The 19007-nt window shown below is 42.5% G+C and overlaps 2 protein-coding genes and 1 long non-coding RNA gene across 11 annotated transcripts in view; all 3 read right to left on the reverse strand.

Moving 5' to 3' along the window:
- Positions 1-14349, reverse strand: part of LOC106567933 (ubiquitin carboxyl-terminal hydrolase 25) — a 55733-nt gene extending 41384 nt beyond the window's left edge. For 3 of the 9 annotated variants that reach the window (XM_014137843.3, XM_014137841.3, XM_014137840.3), the window contains exons 1-3: positions 14115-14344; positions 10650-10733; positions 8119-8196 (exon numbers count right to left, since the gene is read on the reverse strand). In XM_014137843.3, coding sequence (XP_013993318.3) covers positions 8119-8196; positions 10650-10733; positions 14115-14156 — 204 coding nt within the window. In that variant the 5' untranslated portion in view covers positions 14157-14344. Of the gene's footprint in view, positions 1-8118; positions 8197-10649; positions 10734-14114 lie in introns of all 9 variants that reach the window. The other 6 variants (XM_014137847.3, XM_014137846.3, XM_014137842.3 and 3 more) reach the window with 2 other exon arrangements.
- LOC123724144 (uncharacterized) lies at positions 708-3262 on the reverse strand. Its single transcript, XR_006756829.2, has 2 exons — positions 1291-3262; positions 708-1020 (listed from the first exon to the last, which is right to left on the reverse strand). It is a non-coding gene; the product is annotated as an uncharacterized LOC123724144 (long non-coding RNA).
- Positions 14350-14569: 220 nt separating the features above from the next.
- On the reverse strand, positions 14570-18597 carry LOC106568062 (arsenite methyltransferase). The gene is made up of 11 exons (XM_014138066.3): positions 18534-18597; positions 18221-18280; positions 17972-18102; positions 17588-17738; positions 17339-17475; positions 16971-17040; positions 16351-16432; positions 16023-16154; positions 15642-15784; positions 15388-15510; positions 14570-14959 (listed from the first exon to the last, which is right to left on the reverse strand). Exons 2-11 carry the CDS (start codon positions 18251-18253, stop codon positions 14843-14845), a joined length of 1119 nt encoding a protein of 372 aa, XP_013993541.1. The 5' UTR covers positions 18254-18280; positions 18534-18597; the 3' UTR covers positions 14570-14842.
- Positions 18598-19007: the final 410 nt, after the last annotated feature.

A 19007-nucleotide genomic window follows, 5' to 3' on the forward strand; every position in this document is an offset into this window, starting at 1 on the left:
CCATACTCATATCTTCCAACAACAATTGATATTTTTTTGTTATTTCAAAAAATACTTTTTTTATTGCCGTTTTAATTTTTAGAATGTGGAAGAACAGTATATCTCCAGTGATGATTTCAGTTTGTGGAAGAACAGTATATGTGACATTTTGCATGACACTTGTAAGATGTCCTTTTTTAATACCTGATATGATGTTTTAAGTACTTTCAAGTACAGATGCCCTTCATGTAAATAACTTAAATGCAATATGTAGTTAATTCATTTAATGGAGGTTCATTTAAAGGTGGTCTATCAACTTTAGCACCGATGACTTTTCTTAAAAGTTGAGTCATGAAATCTTAGTCTCATTTAAAATGAAGCCCTCAATGTGAACATACCATAGAATAACTACAAAAATAGAATACAATTAAATTAATTCAATCAAAAGAAGTACAACTTGTACATATCAAATATGGATCAATGTGATGTGCCAATATGCATGTCCATTATGCAGGTCCCTAAGGTCAATATTACAAAACGTTCAGAAAACCATTCTCTTTGCGTTTAACACTATGATCTGCAATTAAGTTTTGAATTGCGTTTAACCCATGCTAAAGGCAAGAAACGTCCTTCTGTACTGAGGTGACAGCAGTAAATAAGTATTAACTGCTTAGAGTTGATGCTAAATGTGGTGACAGAGATGTATATTGTAATGAATAAAAAAAGGGAATCATTAGGATATTTTATTGTTAGAACAACATGTTGCATGTTGATGGGATGTTAGTAAACTATTCTCTGTGCAATACATGTGACTTTTAACCACCTCACTGAAGTGATCTGTAGTCCAGCTGGTCGCTTGAGAACAGAATCTGGGAGGTGACTGAAGTCTTCACATTGCATCCTCATCACCTTGAATGGTTTTGCTGGTTGTGCTTGTTGTTTCTCGTATGGGACAGTGTAGAAACTGTTGAACAGATGCAGCTTGCGCTCATCAATCAACTTTCCACAATCCTTTCTGCACGTCGTGGAACACGCTCTTCCCTGCAGGATACAGTGTAACGTTACATATAACTAGCTAGCTACTGTAGCCATGTCGAATCATCCGGTGGATGGACAAAAAGTAGCTAGCTATGTTTCTTCTATAATCTAGCAATAACATTTGTAACGATAATGTATAAGTTAGTAGCCAACGAACTTTAGCTAATATGTTTTCTCTATAGTTACAAATTAGACAACCCAGAACATACATGTTAGTTACTGTACTCTATAGCTAGCTAGCTTGATTGTTTGATATACGGTTCTTCCACATACCTCTTTTGGACAGCTTTTCCCAGTTTTTTCTTGACCCTTACGATTTGTATAGGGTTTTCCCGCATCCTGTAAGATCTTCCTTTGCCTGTCTTTCCATTCTTTTAGTTTTGTTTTACGTTTCTTTCCCACATTTCGGTGATTTTCATCAGCAACAGAAAAGTTGTGCGCTTGTCCGTCCATTCTGAGTGGTGCACATAAACGGTTATTCCACGAGAGCCTATCTTTAAATTTAAACATATTGTTAATTAGCGCGTGGAAAGCTTGTGAAACCGGTTCACTATAGAAAAAGGGTGTCCAATAATGATTTTTCATGTATATCTCATTTTTTTGAAAAATGTCACATATACGGTTCTTCGTCTGTAGGATTCAAATATTGAAATTTACATGGTTTTTAGAGTGAAGTACATCGGAAAAAAGCAAAAGAAAACTGCAAGACTGAATAGGAGAAAAAACAAGCAACAAACAAAGAAGATAGGCTTTTGAAAAATAACTATTTTTCATAAAATTGTAGTTATCTTAGCTAGCTGAATTGTTTACCAGTTGCTAAGCAGTTGCTAGGGACTCTTTTGGAAGAAGCTAGCTAGCTAACGAAGAACAACAAAGAATATCTAGTTAACAGAAGAAAAGAAAGAGAAAATCAGGACAGAAGAAAAAGGATATCAAAGTGAAACAGTTCTCTAAAGACACAGGAGACAATAATACAAGAAACAACACTTCTGTAGCTTGTCAACTATGCGTCTGTCTATCCCTGTTCTCTCCTCTCTGCACAGGCCATACAAACGCTTCACACCGCGTGGCCGCTGCCACTCTAACCTGGTGGTCCCAGCGCGCACGACCCACGTGGAGTTCCAGGTCTCCGGCAGCCTCTGGAACTGCCGGTCTGCGGCCAACAAGGCTGAGTTCATCTCAGCCTATGCTACCCTCCAGTCCCTAGACTTCCTGGCGCTGACGGAAACATGGATTACCACAGATAACACTGCTACTCCTACTGCTCTCTCTTCGTCTGCCCACGTGTTCTCGCATACCCCTAGAGCATCGAGCCAGCGGGGTGGTGGCACTGGAATCCTCATCTCTCCCAAGTGGACATTCTCTCTTTCTCCCCTGACCCATCTGTCTATCTCCTCATTTGAATTCCATGCTGTCACAGTTACCAGCCCTTTCAAGCTTAATATCCTTATCATTTATCGCCCTCCAGGTTCCCTTGGAGAGTTCATCAATGAGCTTGACGCCTTGATAAGTTCCTTTCCTGAGGATAGCTCACCTCTCACAGTTCTGGGTGACTTTAACCTCCCCACGTCTACCTTTGACTCATTCCTCTTTGCCTCCTTCTTTCCACTCCTCTCCTCTTTTGACCTCACCCTCTCACCTTCCCCCCCTACTCACAAGGCAGGCAATACGCTTGACCTCATCTTTACTAGATGCTGTTCTTCCACTAATCTCATTGCAACTCCCCTCCAAATCTCCGACCACTACCTTGTATCCTTTTCCCTCTTGCTCTCATCCAACACTTCTCACTCTGCCCCTACTCGGATGGTATTGCGCCGTCCCAACCTTCGCTCTCTCTCTCTCTCCCGCTACTCTCTCCTCTTCCATCCTATCATCTCTTCCCTCTGCTCAAACCTTCTCCAACCTATCTCCTGATTCTGCCTCCTCAACCCTCCTCTCCTCCCTTTCTGCATCCTTTGATTTTCTCTGTCCCCTATCCTCCAGGCCGGCTCGGTCCTCCCCTCCTGCTCCGTGGCTCGACGACTCACTACGAGCTCACAGAACAGGGCTCCGGGCAGCCGAGCGGAAATGGAGGAAAACTCGCCTCCCTGCGGACCTGGCATCCTTTCACTCACTCCTCTCTACATTCTCCTCTTCTGTCTCTGCTGCTAAAGCCACTTTCTACCACTCTAAATTCCAAGCATCTGCCTCTAACCCTAGGAAGCTCTTTGCTACCTTCTCCTCCCTCCTGAATCCTCCTCCCCCTCCCCCCCCCCTCCTCCCTCTCTGCAGATGACTTCGTCAACCATTTTGAAAAGAAGGTTGACGATATCCGATCCTCGTTTGCTAAGTCAAACGACACCGCTGGTCCTGCTCACACTGCCCTACCCTGTGCTTTGACCTCTTTCTCCCCTCTCTCTCCAGATGAAATCTCGCGTCTTGTGACGGCCGGCCGCCCAACAACCTGCCCACTTGACCCTATCCCCTCCTCTCTTCTCCAGACCATTTCCGGAGACCTTCTCCCCTTCCTCACCTCGCTCATCAACTCATCCTTGACCGCTGGCTACGTCCCTTCCGTCTTCAAGAGAGCGAGAGTTGCACCCCTTCTGAAAAAACCTACACTCGATCCCTCCGATGTCAACAACTACAGACCAGTATCCCTTCTTTCTTTTCTCTCCAAAACTCTTGAACGTGCCGTCCTTGGCCAGCTCTCCTGCTATCTCTCTCAGAATGACCTTCTTGATCCTAATCAGTCAGGTTTCAAGACTGGGCATTCAACTGAAACTGCTCTTCTCTGTGTCACGGAGGCTCTCCGCACTGCTAAAGCTAACTCTCTCTCCTCTGCGCTCATCCTTCTAGACCTATCTGCTGCCTTTGATACTGTGAACCATCAGATCCTCCTCTCCACCCTCTCCGAGTTGGGCATCTCCGGCGCGGCCCACGCTTGGATTGCGTCCTACCTGACAGGTCGCTCCTACCAGGTGGCGTGGCGAGAATCTGTCTCAGCACCATGCGCTCTCACCACTGGTGTCCCCCAGGGCTCTGTTCTAGGCCCTCTCCTATTCTCGCTATACACCAAGTCACTTGGCTCTGTCATATCCTCACATGGTCTCTCCTATCATTGCTATGCAGACGACACACAATTAATCTTCTCCTTTCCCCCTTCTGATAACCAGGCGGCGAATCGCATCTCTGCATGTCTGTCAGACATATCAGTGTGGATGACGGATCACCAGCTCAAGCTGAACCTCGGCAAGACGGAGCTGCTCTTCCTCCCGGGGAAGGACTGCCCGTTCCATGATCTCGCCATCACGAGGTTCAGGTTCATGCTCTACAACATTCGCAGAGTACGACCCTGCCTCACACAGGAAGCGGCGCAGGTCCTAATCCAGGCACTTGTCATCTCCCGTCTGGATTACTGCAACTCGCTGTTGGCTGGGCTCCCTGCCTGTGCCATTAAACCCCTACAACTCATCCAGAACGCCGCAGCCCGTCTGGTGTTCAACCTTCCCAAGTTCTCTCACGTCACCCCGCTCCTCCGCTCTCTCCACTGGCTTCCAGTTGAAGCTCGCATCCGCTACAAGACCATGGTGATTGCCTACGGAGCTGTGAAGGGAACGGCACCTCCATACCTTCAGGCTCTGATCAGGCCCTACACCCAAACAAGGGCACTGCGTTCATCCACCACTGGCCTGCTGGCCCCCCTACCTCTGAGGAAGCACAGTTCCCGCTCAGCCCAGTCAAAACTGTTCGCTGCTCTGGCACCCCAATGGTGGAACAAGCTCCCTCACGACGCCAGGACAGCGGAGTCAATCACCACCTTCCGGAGACACCTGAAACCCCACCTCTTTAAGGAATACCTAGGATAGGATAAAGTAATCCTTCTAACCCCCCCCCCCCCCCTTAAAAGATTTAGATGCACTATTGTAAAGTGGTTGTTCCACTGGATATCATAAGGTGAATGCACCATTTTGTAAGTCGCTCTGGATAAGAGCGTCTGCTAAATGACTTAAATGTAAATGTAAATCAATCAGATTCCAAACTCTCCACCATGGCCAAGACCAAAGAGCTCTCCAAGGATGTCAGGGACAAGCTTGTAGACCTACACAAGGCTGGAATGGGCTACAAGACCATCGCCAAGCAGCTTGGTGAGAAGGTGACAACATTTGGTGCGATTATTCGCAAATGGAAGAAACACAAATGAACTGTCAACATCCCTCGGCCTGGGGCTCCATGCAAGATCTCACCTCGTGGGGTTGCAATGATCATGAGAACGGTGAGGAATCAGCCCAGAACTACATGGGAGGATCTTGTCAATGATCTCAAGGCAGCTGGGACCATTGTCACCAAGAAAACAATTGGTAACACACTACGCCGTGAAGGACTGAAATCCTGCAGCGCCCGCAAGGTCCCCCTGCTCAAGAATACATATACATGCCCGTCTGAAGTTTGCCAATGAACATCTGAATGATTCAAAGGACAACTGGTGAAAGTGTTGTGGTCAGATGAGACCATAATGGAGCTCTTTGGCATCAACTCAACTCGCCGTGTTTGGAGGAGGAGGAATGCTGCCTATGACCCCAAGAACACCATCTCCACCGTCAAACATGGAGGTGCAAACATTATGCTTTGGGGGTGTTTTTCTGTTAAGGGGACAGGACAACTTCACCGCATCATTTGACGGGGCCATGTACTGTCAAATCTTGGGTGAGAACCTCCTTCCCTCAGCCAGGGCATTGAAAATGGGTCGTGGATGGGTATTCCAGCATGACAATGACCCAAAACACACGGCCAAGGCAACAAAGGAGTAGCTCAAGAAGAAGCACATTAACCTGTTGGGGATAGGGGGCAGTATTTGCACGGCCGGATAAAAAAACGTACCCGATTTAATCTGGTTACTACTCCTGCCCAGTAACTAGAATATGCATATAATTGTTTGATTTGGATAGAAAACACCCGAAAGTTTCTAAAACTGTTTGAATGGTGTCTGTGAGTATAACAGAACTCATTTTGCAGGCCAAAACCTGAGAAGATTGCAAACAGGAAGCGCTCTCTCTGACTATTTCTTGGCCTTCTTGATCATCTCTAACCAAAACAGGGGATCTCTGGCATAACGTGACATTTTCTAACGCTCCCATAGGCTCTCAGAAGGCGCCAGAAGGATGAATGGTGGCTTTGCAGGCCATGGCAGAAAAACATTAGCGCATTTGGATAGTGGTCGATCTGAGGACAATGAGACTGAGGCGCGTGCACGTGGCGACACCATGTTTTTATTTTCTCTGTCTTTGAACGTAAACAGGGTTTCCCGGTCGGAATATTATCGCTTTTTTATGAGAAAAATCGCATAAAAAATTGATTTTAAACAGCGGTTGACATGCTTCGAAGTACGGTAATGGAATATTTAGAAATGTTTTGTCACGAAACGCGTCGGGCGCGTCACCCTTCGTCACCCTTCGGATAGTGTCTTGAACGCACAAACAAAACAGAGGATATTTGAACATAACTATGGATTATTTTGAACCAAACCAACATTTGTTATTGAAGTAGAAGTCCTGGGAGTGCATTCTGACGAAGAACAACAAAGGTAATCAAATTTTTCTAATAGTAAATCGGAGTTTGGTGAGGGCCAAACTTGGTGGGTGTCAAATTAGCTAGCCCGTGATGGCTGGGCTATATACTCAGAATATTGCAAAATGTGCTTTTGCCGAAAAGCTATTTTAAAAATCGGACATAGCGATTGCATAAAGGAGTTCTGTATCTATAATTCTTAAAATAATTATGTTTTTTGTGAACGTTTATCGTGAGTAATTTAGTAAATTCACCGGAAGTTTGCGGTGGGTATGCTAGTTCTGAACATCACATGCTAATGTAAAAAGCTGGTTTTTGATATAAATATGAACTTGATTGAACAAAACATGCATGTATTGTATAACATAATGTCCTAGAAGTGTCATCTGATGAAGATCAAAGGTTAGTGCTGCATTTAGCTGTGGTTTGAGGTTTATGTGACATTATATGCTAGCTTGAAAAATGGGTGTCTGATTATTTCTGGCTGGGTACTCTGCTGACATAATCTAATGTTTTGCTTTCGTTGTAAAGCCTTTTTGAAATCGGACAGTGTGGTTAGATTAACGAGAGTCTTGTCTTTAAAATGGTGTAAAATAGTCATATGATTGAGAAATTGAAGTAATAGCATTTCTAAGGTATTTGAATAACGTGCCATTCCACTGGCTGTTGAGTAGGTGGGACGATTTCGTCCCACATACCCTAGAGAGGTTAAGGTCCTGGAGTGGCCTAGCCAGTCTCCAGACCTTAATCCCATAGAAAATCTGTGGAGGGAGCTGAAGGTTCAAGTTGCCAAACGTCAGCCTCGAAACCTTAATGACTTGGAGAAGATCTGCAAAGAGGAGTGGGACAAAATCCCTCCTGAGATGAGTGCAAACCTGGTGGCCAACGACAAGAAACGTCTGACCTCTGTGATTGCCAACAAGGGTTTTGCCACAAAGTACTAAGTCATGTTTTGCAGAGGGGTCAAATAGTTATTTCCCTCATTAAAATGGAAATCATTTTATAACATTTTTGACATGCGTTTTCTGGATTTTTGTTGTTGTTATTCTGTCTCTCACTGTTCATATAAACCTACCATTAAAATGATAGACTGATCATTTCTTTTTAAGTGGGCAAACGTACAAAATCAGCAGGGGATCAAATACTTTTTCCCCCCACTGTAGGTCCAAATTAAGCCAATATAAACTCAATGGGATTATTATGGACAGATTTTGGCGAGTGAAACCACTCGCTTTGCCTCTTCCACCGTAATCTGTCACTGTCTGAGCCTGAAAAAAACTGGTGCAATGGATTAGGGTCATTGTAGTTAATTACCACGTTTCTGTGCTGAACTAGGTTGGATATTTGCTAAATGAAAACTCCTTTCAGCCCCATAGTTCTTGACTTGATTTCTCTCGTGAATGATTTGATTTCTCTCTAAGAAACAGCACGTTCGGCTCACAAAAAAATTAAAAAATAAAAATGGAATTCAAGTAGTTAGTTGTTTAGTAAATGGAAAAAAAAAAAAAACATCACTGCATCCGCACCGCAGGGCCTTGTGTGTGTGTGTGTTACCTGCAGGGCCTGCTGGAGCAGCTGGACGTCTGTGGTGCCTGTGACCTCCCTCAGCTGGTTCAGTAGAGTCTGCTGGTGCTGTCAGGAGCGAGAGATGCACACGTCATCAGAGAAACAGGCAGTCAGAGATGTTGGGGGGGAACAGAGGCAGAGAGATTCATAGAAAGCGAGAAGAGGACATAACAGGACAGGACACACATCACTCTCCATCACTTCAATAACTGCACTACACATCAGCAGGAGCACATAATGTCTGAGTGAATCATAAGTGAACCAAGCTCGCTAGGCTGCAGAGGGTGTTGCATTGCAAGTAGACAACAATGTTTTACCGAATCCATGCATGCCTTATCTGGACCCCTGACCGTTTCTCTAAACACCAGACAGTTAGGCTTTAGCTAGTGGAGAGGATGAGACTGCACTGTGCACTCATGTCTGCCCTGCTGTAACTGTTGCATGTCAACCCCAGCTGGGATGCAAGGGCTTACCACCACACAATGGCTGTGTCCACTAAACAATGAGCCAGTGCATTACACTTACTGGCCGAGTGCACTCCAACGCTCCAAACAATGATGGAGAACACTTACTGTCAGGGCCTGAGGCTCAGGCCACTATTCTAGGTCCTGGTATCGTAGCCATAGAGGCTTGTACAGTAAGTAGGCCCTACACTGTTAAAAGTGGCTGTCGTGCTGCAAAGATGTCATCATGGACGGCCCATGTTTGAGTAAAAATATATATGGGTGCGTAGTGTGTACTAGTTCTCCACTTGGGTCCACTGTGCAGCAGCTCCTTAGCAACTAGCTCCAGATATTTCACAGAGGGTTAAAAGTTAGAGTTTCACTCTGGTCCTGCCTGGGGCACCTGTGTTTCACAGGGCCACAAGAGAGAGAGAGGGAAAACACAGTTCACACCTCTGTTAGAGTAACTGAACATAAACAACGCACCAACCAAGTCCTCCGTCTCAGTCTCTCTGGCCCAGCTCCCATGCAGGCTAGGCAGTAAATACTACTAGGCAGTGCTCTTAGGACAGTGAGTCAAACCCAGAGACAGCTGCTAGGCCAAGTTCTCTCTGAGCCAAACAAACACACTCCACCCCATACTGGAATTCAAAAGAACCTCACTTTTATTGGGTGTCTCTTAATTCCAATCATAAACGAGGTAGTTTGGATACTGGATGCTGATTGGCTAAAACAGCATTTAGCCGTGTGTATGTGACACCGTATACCATGACTATGACGTTTCGTCTTTTCAGCTTGATATCATTGCGCCTTTTTACCTTGATAGAATGGCTACATTAACAATAGCTTGACATGCCGGTGTAGAAAATGTGTGTTTAATTGAACTTGAGAGAATCCGAAACGAACATTGTGAAATAAACAAAGTGGCATTTACCTGCATCACTGACTGGTGTGCAGAAAAATGGATACATTGTGAGTTTGGGAAGACATCAAACGTAGCGGAACCTCATTCTACAGGATTTTTATGGTTCACTGTAAGCTAGCTAGCTAAATCATTCTAATGTATCCTGGCAATATAACTGGTCGCTATGTAGACCTAACTATTAGCTAACGTTATGTTGTCTTATACGTTTCAGGTACACAAAAGAGCCGATGGGAGTGAACATCCTCGCAACAATGTTTCCAAAGATCTTCAAAACAGCTGGCAGGTCGCAGATTTACACAAACCACTGCCTCCGAACCACCAAGATCCAGAAACTGTCGGATGCTGGAGTAGAGGCACGAGAAATAATGTATGTCATTGGACACAGATTCTAAACCTCGCTTCAAAGTTACTGGATGCCAAATCTGGAAGCGAGAAAGCGGTGGAACAACGACACAGCAGCATCTTCTCCAGCTAAAAGAACGGCATCAATTTCTAGTGGAGCCAACAAACAATAACATGGGACAATTTATTTAATTCGTGCACAATAAAATGGAAACATTCATATCAACATTAATAAATAATTGGCGAGTGTTAGTCACTCTAGAAGTGGCGCTAATGCTCGGTATTTGCATACATTTAATGTACGCTTGCTAGCTAGCCTGTGGTTATGTTACATAGCAACAAGAATTTTGTCCCAACTACTTTTTCAGGTAAAGTGCATTTATTATGAATTTAAATGTGTAGTTCCTTGCATTACTGTGTTGGCAACCGGTTTATTAAAGCAATAAGGCACCTCGGGGGTTAGTCATTGGCGAAAATCTGATATCAACTTTGGAGGGGACAATTACATGACATTTTCTCAAGAGCAATTCCTGAGGGGGACACCAAAAGTAGTGCTGTAAAACATAGCCTACATTGTAATATGGTAAATGTATATTGAGGAACCAAAGAAATAAGGTGTCTGCCGTACTCCTAACTACCGGTACCCAAAACTACACAACACCAATACCTTTAACAAATCTTAGTTCAGTCACCAGTTTAAGTTGAGAGTAGGGGTATCCGTGGCATTTTCCAATTATGTTCCTATTTTACAAGTAAAAAAAATTGAGAACCTTTCATAATGTTGCCAAACAAAGACTCAACAAACTTACCTGAGACTCCCTGTCTCTGCCAGTCTGTCCCTGCATATCTGTCCCCAACTCTGCTGTCTGTGTGCCATCTGTTGCCTGCTCTGCCTAATGACATCATTGTGAAACATTTCCATTAGAATTTCATTTCTTTCTTATGAACATTTTATCAACTAGTCTTTCAGATATTAGGCTACTAGGGTTCTTACTATGCGTTTTGGTGTATTGAAAAATACTCTGATGTCCGTCTTTTATTTTTCTGCCAGTTTTCTACCTGGCTGGCTGGCTGGCTACACACACAGTGTGTAGGTTATTTACAGTAGGAGATGGGCTTCTATCATCTTCAATCATTCTATTTGGGCTTCAATCTAAAAAAGGTAGCTAGCAAATGTGAAACGGATTAAAATGACAAGAGTTGACAGCTGTATGAGTTCACCATTTACACAACATATGCTGCAACCTTTTGTAATTTTAATAGTTTGTTTCATATTGGCTGGCTTCCAACAATAGCTGAATTTGCAAAGGTAGCGAGCACCAATTCAGTTTCAGTGGTGTTTGCTATAATCTTTGCTACCCGGGTTAAATAAAGGTGAAATAAAATAAATAAATAAAAGTTCACTTGCGACAATTTAGCTTTTGCAACGAGACCATTAAATATATTTAAGACAATGGTAGAAGAGTGTAGTTCTGTTCAGTTTGGATTTCAGTTTATCGCTAACCTTATCACAGGGACTTTGAAGCACTAACTTACATCATCTGCATGCTGATTCCATCTTTGACGACGCCACATAAATGGAATAGGTACTAGCTAGCTTAATAGTTAATATTTGCGCGCTAGCTCTGCATATTCAGCTAGTGTGTGTGCGCGATTGACTGGATTAACCTCACGTCAGTTACGTGTATTGAGTGCCTTTCAGACAGTAGATACGACCTCTCTGTTACCTAGCAAGCTAAGGAACTGGCAGTGGATCAAACCATTGTGAGGCAAAGGGTGGGGGGGTTGCAATCTTTTGAAACTTAAAAACGCGCTATTAAGTGTCTATAATCAGCACAATTGCTTTCATTGCGTATTATTAATATTATTGAAATTACATAGTTATGTTTCAGTGATATATTGGGGGGGACAAATCATATTTTTCCCATGGACGGGGGGGTCGTGTCCCCCCCGGGATTTCCGCCCCTGGGGTTAGTGGTATATGGCCTATATACCACGGCTAAGGGCTGTATCCAAGACCTCCGTCTTGCGTTGTGAATAACAAACCACTGTCTTGTAGAAAGTGCATTTTAGTTTGGTCACGTTAGCTTCCGTCCCTCTCCTCGCCCCTACCTGGGCTTGAGTGAACCCCGCTAACTAGCTAGCCATTTCACATCGGTTACACAGGCAGAACGTGACAGTGGATGAAAGGTCAGGCCCCCTTTTATATGTTATTTAATTAGGCAAGTCAGTTAAGAACATATACTTATTATTTTCAATGATGGCCTAGGAACAGTGGGTTAACTACCTTGTTCAGGGGCATAACGACAGATTTTTACCTTGTCAGCTTGGGGATTCGATCTTGCAACCTTTCGGTTACTGGCACGACGCTCTAACCACTAGGCTACCAGCTTCAAGTTGCCTGGAAGCTGATCCACACACACCTCGACTCATCCGCATGTGGCAAGTCTAGAGCGTCTGTCTGTCGCACAAAGTCTCTCCTTACCATGAGGTCAGTGAATGACACTAGTACACCGAGCCTTACACGAATGAGCATTCCTTAGTGTTACGAGACCAATGAGTTTACAAAAAGCACAAGAAAGAGACTTGACATCCACCATCTCCGATTGTTCTGAAATAATTTCTGTAGTTAGAAACAGATAAGATAAGCATTACTGAAACATTTTGTCAAAATATAATTTGCTCTCTGAGAAATGAAGCTAATTGATTAGGTACTATTGTTACTGATTATATCAATGCAATACATTTAAATAATTGACAATTTGTTTGCAATCAATTTTCTTAATTTCTCTGTGATAACATTTTATTTCAACAAAATAATGTTTCAGAAACGCAAATCTTATCCCATATCCAATCTGAGTGAATTTAAGTCTACATGCAACCAGGCATGAAGGAAATATACTTGTGTTTTGAATGCTAATTGTGTGTCACTACCTAGGTGTATTGCAACTTCACAGGGCAGCAATATAAAATAGCCTTATATAGTCCAATAACATGATGATGATAAACCTCCTGCTGTTCTGAACTAAGTCAATAGAGAGTAGAGTCTAAACATGTTGCCAAATCATGTCACCATCAACACTGATCAAAGGATGTGGTGCTGGATGGTAATCTGAGGGATGGTAACACCCTCAGACAAATCCCATGACAGTGTAATACTGCTGGTAGCTACCTAGCTACCTTACCTAAAAAGAGTTGAATTACGTAACCAGCTGCTATGGTGTGAGGGCTATGCTGTCAGCAGCCAGCTCACTAGTACTAGGCAAGATCATTTGCTTCATATAGTTAATGTTGGTTAACAACCTATTGCTCATTCTGCCCTCTAATAATTAACTAAAATGAAGAAGTAATGTTGTTGCACCTCCTCTTCCAAAACCAAATAAGAGTTAAGGTGCAATGTGACCAATGTTTTTCCATCTTACAATCAAAAATGCATATCTGCATAGTTGTACTAGATAAATGTTTATCAAATATATGTTCTCTAACGTAACCTGTCATAACTAACCAACCCACACCCAGCAAGCTTGCAGTAATGTAGTTGCATCGTTGTCACTCCTGGCTGCCTGGCAGTCACTGCACGTAAACAAACATATCCCAACAGTCATTTCAGTAACGTTAGCAAACCAGATCAAGCACACAGCCTGGATCAAGTGTCTTGCTTGCATGGTGAAAGCAATATTGACTTGCTAGTATAACCCTTCAACAATCAATAACTGTAAATTACTTCTAACGCTTCTGACTCCTTAGCCGACTAGCTAGCTAACAATATAGCTACATTTGACCGTAGCTGCTAGCATCTGACGACAGATGATCACAGGGCAAAGATTGTCTGAACTTGAGACAGCTAACATTTGGCCACCCAGTAACGACCAGCATGTAATGCTAAATTGACGACATCAGCTAGTTACCCAGCTAGCTAGCTGTTGCCCTCATAGGCGTGTCACTGTTGGTAAACTTATGTTAGCGGGGCTAGCTGTAACGTTAGCAAGATAACGCGCTAGCTAACTTGCTGACAATGTAGCTAGGTCTAGATACCTAATTAGCTACTGTAGTTGGATACCAATCTGCCCTCGTGATTTCTTTGACAAGGCAATGGGATTATTTAACGATGCATGTTGTTTGTAAATACTTTCAGGGACTGTACAATCGATTGAGAAAATATCCAAGGATCTGACGCCACACTTGGGAACAAACGACAAGCTAACTTTCTCTGGCAGTTTTGCTAGCTAGCAACCAGGCGAAGAAGGAAAACATTGCCACTACGATGTACCAACCTTCTGAGAATGCTGTTGGAGGACATTCTGCTCCACGGTCATGGCCGGTTGAGAATGAAACGAAAATAATTTCAACAAAGGTAAAACAATACCTAGTTATATCCAAGTGAAATAAAATAACAGTTAATATGTCCCCCAGTTAACCAACACGATAGCGGGCGCCATGGGAAATGCAAGCATGGAGGAAAAATAAATGCAGCTGGTAAGCGATCGCTTTTCTGTTTTTGATTAGTACTGCCTTGTTGGACTGCATTTACGTCACTGATCTAGTTTTAGAATTACGTAATGAACAACTTTCAGTTCTGTATTCTTGCATACTTTCCCTTTCCATTTCTTCCAATACGAAACCAATCATTTAAAACCAACGGTTTGGATTTTGTTTAATAACATGTCAGCTTCACTATTAAAGGTTTGAACATATTTGTGTCTTGTGTGATTACCAATGACTGTGAATAAGGGTAATAATGTGTGGTATATAATAACTTTATTTTTCCCAGAGAGAGAAAGACAGCCTTGATACAATGTGTGTATTTTCTAGATTACACTTTAATGCCTTAAATGTGTGGCGTAAGGTTAGGGACCAACTCAGTCCATTTCTAATAGCAATGTATTAATAATTAAACAGAGCCCACATGAAATATATTTGCAAATCACAAAAAAAATGTAGTTAACAAAATCATGTAACATGTTTATTATATTAATTTTCAGGAAGAAAATAGTATCTCCCTTCAGTTGGTAGTGTCATACTTTTCCACTGGTTCTCCAGTGTTCCCAATCTTGGTGGAGGGCTTTGAATGAAGTTTGAGGTTATCAGCAAGTAGGAATGGGTTATTAAGGTGGCAGCTCTGAAAAGCACATCACAAAGGAGAGGAGAGAGAGGAGAGAGAAAGAGAATTAGCTACTGGTGCTTGCAGACTACTGCATATAGCTATCTATTCGGCAGTAGGGCTTTTGAGACACTGAGTGGGCTGAGCTGTGTGGTAAGCCTCCTCCTCCTGCTCAGAGTGATGCTGTGACCTGAGTGGGATGAAGGTGCTGAAAAGTGCTGTACTTCTACATAACAGAGAACATGTAGCCCTGCCAGATACATGACCATAGGATCAACTTATGAGGATTTATTAATTACAATGATAAGAATTTCTGACTCGAATTTCTCTTTCTTTCTCTTTATGTAATGTAGCACATATTGTTATGGTCTATATGTATGGTGGAAAAATATACAAATGCATGATGGTTTCTGGATAGCCCAGAGGAAATATACTAGAGGGTTTACCTGAGGGGTACATTTAGGGCTTGGTGCAGGTTTGTCTGAGCTTTGGATGGAGAAGTCAGAGGAGAATCGGGAATGCTGAAGCACGGCTGCCATTTCTGCATCCACGGTTACCTCTATGTCTGTCTGTAGGGATCAAGCAGAAACACAGAACACAGCTCTTCAGAGGCAAAACGCAGGTCCAGAAAGGGAGAAGAGGAATACTTGCCAGCTTTTTAATAGGGGAATACGTTTGGTGACAAATTACTTGGACACACCTCAAAACAATGATACATGTCAAACTTGAGTAGGTCGGGATGGTCAGGGACCGTTCCTTTGTAAGCCACAACTGCGTCGCTCTGCTTTCTATTTTTGGGCAACTTGAAGAGGCGGTAAGTTGCAGAGGTGTGTGTGATGCCACCTGTGGGGAACAAGAAAACAAAGAAACAGATGTTTTGATCTGATAGTTGCTAAAGGAAGTGGTTGAAATTAAACATTATATTCCTTTGTTCTCACCCAATCATGTTTCAGAATAATGCTCAAGAGAGATGGTAACAGAGAATGGAACGGTTGCACCTTGCTAGACATCGAAGTCTACCTTCATCTCGTTGTCCTATTCATGAGATCATTGAGAGGCAGACATTAATGTGCCATCTTACTTGCTTTCTTCTGTAGCTCACTATTGTGGACTATGATGTGGCTTGCAGTGAGAAGGTATGGAGTACTAAAGCCCACCTCGTGCACTAGAGAGATCAGGTCTCGCCAGTAGAGGGCACCACTCAAGCCTTCACCTGTCACAACACACAGAAAACATGACATTAGATTAAACAATTCCCAACCAACTCAAACCCCCCTCCACGTTGATATTTTAATGTATCTAGAACAGTGTGTTATTGGGTCTCGCATTGGCTCAACATCATTATTCCTGTCAGATAGCATACATTCAACTTTTAACTCTGTCAGCTGTCACAAATCAAGCATTCTTACCCCACAGAACTGGGTCTTGTTTCAAATGTTCCGGAACAGCCTTGCTGGAATATATGTCACTAAAGTAAAGTTCCCCACCCTCCTGTAAATACATAGGATTTGACATGAATTAAACATTTTCCAATCTATAAAATGTATCAGAATTCTGACAAGAAGGCTCAAGAGACAATCAAAATACTATATTATTGTATGAAGATCATATGATATATTATGAGGGAATAGTTTTATTGTTTTATTTTGGTCATTTATTTTGGTGCTAATCTTTACAAAAATAAATGTTTTACAATGTTGTAGGTGAAGGCAAATCAAACCATATCCTCATAAGCAAAAGTTCATTGTTTCTCCAGCAGATGGCAATAGAGTATCAGCAGATGGCAATAGAGTATCTGATTTCACACTGCGTGTTGCATAACGATAGGTTCACATACCGACAAAGATAAATGAGGAAAAGCAAATGATTCATGAAAATGATGCCACTTTGTAAATCAAGTAGCTTTGAAAATCACATAGTCTTGTTTCCAATTTCAGCATTGCTACTTAGTCAATATTTTATATATTTATGTGAGGCATGCAGCATGCTGCTGAGGTATTGGCTGACCACCAGAGAGTGTGAAGGTTACCTTGAGCACTCTGAAAGCCTCCCTGAGAACCGGCTTCTTGTCAGGACACAGACACATGGCACAGTTTGACCTACAGACAGACAGACAGGCAGGAAGATGGCAGAGACATCAGTTAGTCAGGGTATCTGGGAACGGATCAGGTCACCAATCAGGGAACAAATTGATAAATCAATCTGTGAGCCAGTCAGTGAATAAATGGTAAATAGATAAGGCATTTTCCCTTAACAGACTATTAGCTCAAAGGAGATGGAGAGGAGGGATTGTCATTGGAAATGTGTTGTGTGGGATTTTCTTCAGTAAGACACTCGAATAGATCCCCAGCAGAAAGCAAGCCTAAGGGTGTTGAAGGAAGGAACAGCTTTACTCACACCAGAACATCCAGCGAACCACTCTGTATTCCCGTCTCATTCAGTTTCTCTATGTAACCCTGCACAAATATGGTGTTGGGCTTCTCGTAGCCATACTTCTCTTGGTGGTACTGGACATATTTGCGTGATGCCAGGATCTGGGTAAAGGATACATAGTATGAAAATCACTTGTGATCCACAGTTTTATTTGTGATAAGATATTAGATAGGGAATTCCCACAAAATATATTGTGTGGCACTGTAAGCCTACCTGTTCAGCTGTCATGTCAATGCCGATGACATGACCGCTCTGGCCCACTAGTTTACTGAGAATGAAGCAGTCTCTGCCAGAGCCACTGCCCAGATCCAGCACCTTACAGCCCTGTAGCTTCTCAGGAACAACCAGCCCACAACCAGAGTATCTGCAGAACAGCACAGTAGCACCCATGATAGTAGAGACTGATGCATTGAAGGTGCATTGTTACTGAGAGTGATCAATGCTGGTGCAATGCAAATATAGTATTGATGCTTTTCACATAGACAAACAGTGAATTAGATGTTATTGATTTTGCCTGTTATCAATTACAACATGTTTATTATTAGGAACACAACAATATAACAATATGGGGTTATAAACCAGAGAGACTTAGCATACTTTTTGCAGACCGAGGGGTGGACTTGTCGAAGTGCATCAAAAGTGCTCTGGGGTATTGGGGTGGATGGTGACATGCATGATGCACTGGTCTTTAGACTACCATGTATCTCCAGGCGAGAGCCATAGTATCTCTACAGTGAGGAGGATTATAGTAGTTCAAATAAATATGATTCAGACATTTAACATCAGATACAGTGGCAAAAATATGTTAAATTACAGCACAGTATGCTAGTGAGGGAAAATATATACCTGAACAAGTTCATGGTATTCCAAGGTTTCCATGTTTTAGGCTGATTATAGCTGGTTTCACTTAAATTGTTGCCAAAGAAACAAACACTTTTTTGTTCAAAACACAAAAATGATAGGCTGCACACACTGAAACATTCACATACCAGAAGACAGTCTGGCGGATTTGCTATTATTGTGTAACAGAGATACTACTAGTGTAAGGTGTAAGCACACCTTGAATTTATTGTAATCCCTAAATATTTTAATTGACATCATTATTTTTTCATACAATTTTTTAGATGGTAGTAAGACTGACCGAAATGACAGAGCTTACCTGGCTAGAAAGATCGCTTCACAGTTGACGTTCCCTTTCCCCTCTCTGCATTTATTGAGATCTGAGAGCAAGGTGAGTATTGATTTTATGACAACTGATTGGACTAGTTAAAGCCAGCTGGGTTTGGAAAAAGGGCATCCAGCAGAGGCCTATGTCCTGTAAAATCCATCCAAACTTGATAGTACCAGATTTTGACGATTTGTTGAGGCCAAATTCACTTACCCCCACTTCATGCAACAAACTACAATTGTTTTTCAGTTGTATTCATGTTTTTCATGAATGTATTCATTAATGTGTTCTTTATGTTTTTACCTGTCAATTGTCCAGGCACTTTCTTTGTACTGTACTGAACATTGTTTTTTGAGTCACGTATAGCAAATGTTTTCTTCTATCCCCTCATGTCCCACACAGAGTTTGTGTCGTCTCTGACTGCACATCTTTCACAGTTCAAAGCATAACAACATAAATATGCAA

The sequence above is a fragment of the Salmo salar genome, chromosome 13 (assembly GCF_965601325.2).
Source record: "Salmo salar chromosome 13, fSalSal1, whole genome shotgun sequence".
Taxonomy (NCBI): domain Eukaryota; kingdom Metazoa; phylum Chordata; class Actinopteri; order Salmoniformes; family Salmonidae; genus Salmo; species Salmo salar.

What these genes read in the sequence shown, in the direction of transcription:
- LOC106568062 (XM_014138066.3), bottom strand. Translation starts at nt 18,253, where the DNA reads ATGGAAACCTTGGAATACCATGAACTTGTTCAG. An exon ending in GGTTCGCTGGATGTTCTGGT is followed by an intron (nt 17,041 to 17,338) that starts GTGAGTAAAGCT and finishes GTCTGTCTGTAG; the next exon opens with GTCAAACTGTGCCATGTGTC. An exon ending in AGGCTTTCAGAGTGCTCAAG is followed by an intron (nt 16,433 to 16,970) that starts GTAACCTTCACA and finishes ATGTATTTACAG; the next exon opens with GAGGGTGGGGAACTTTACTT.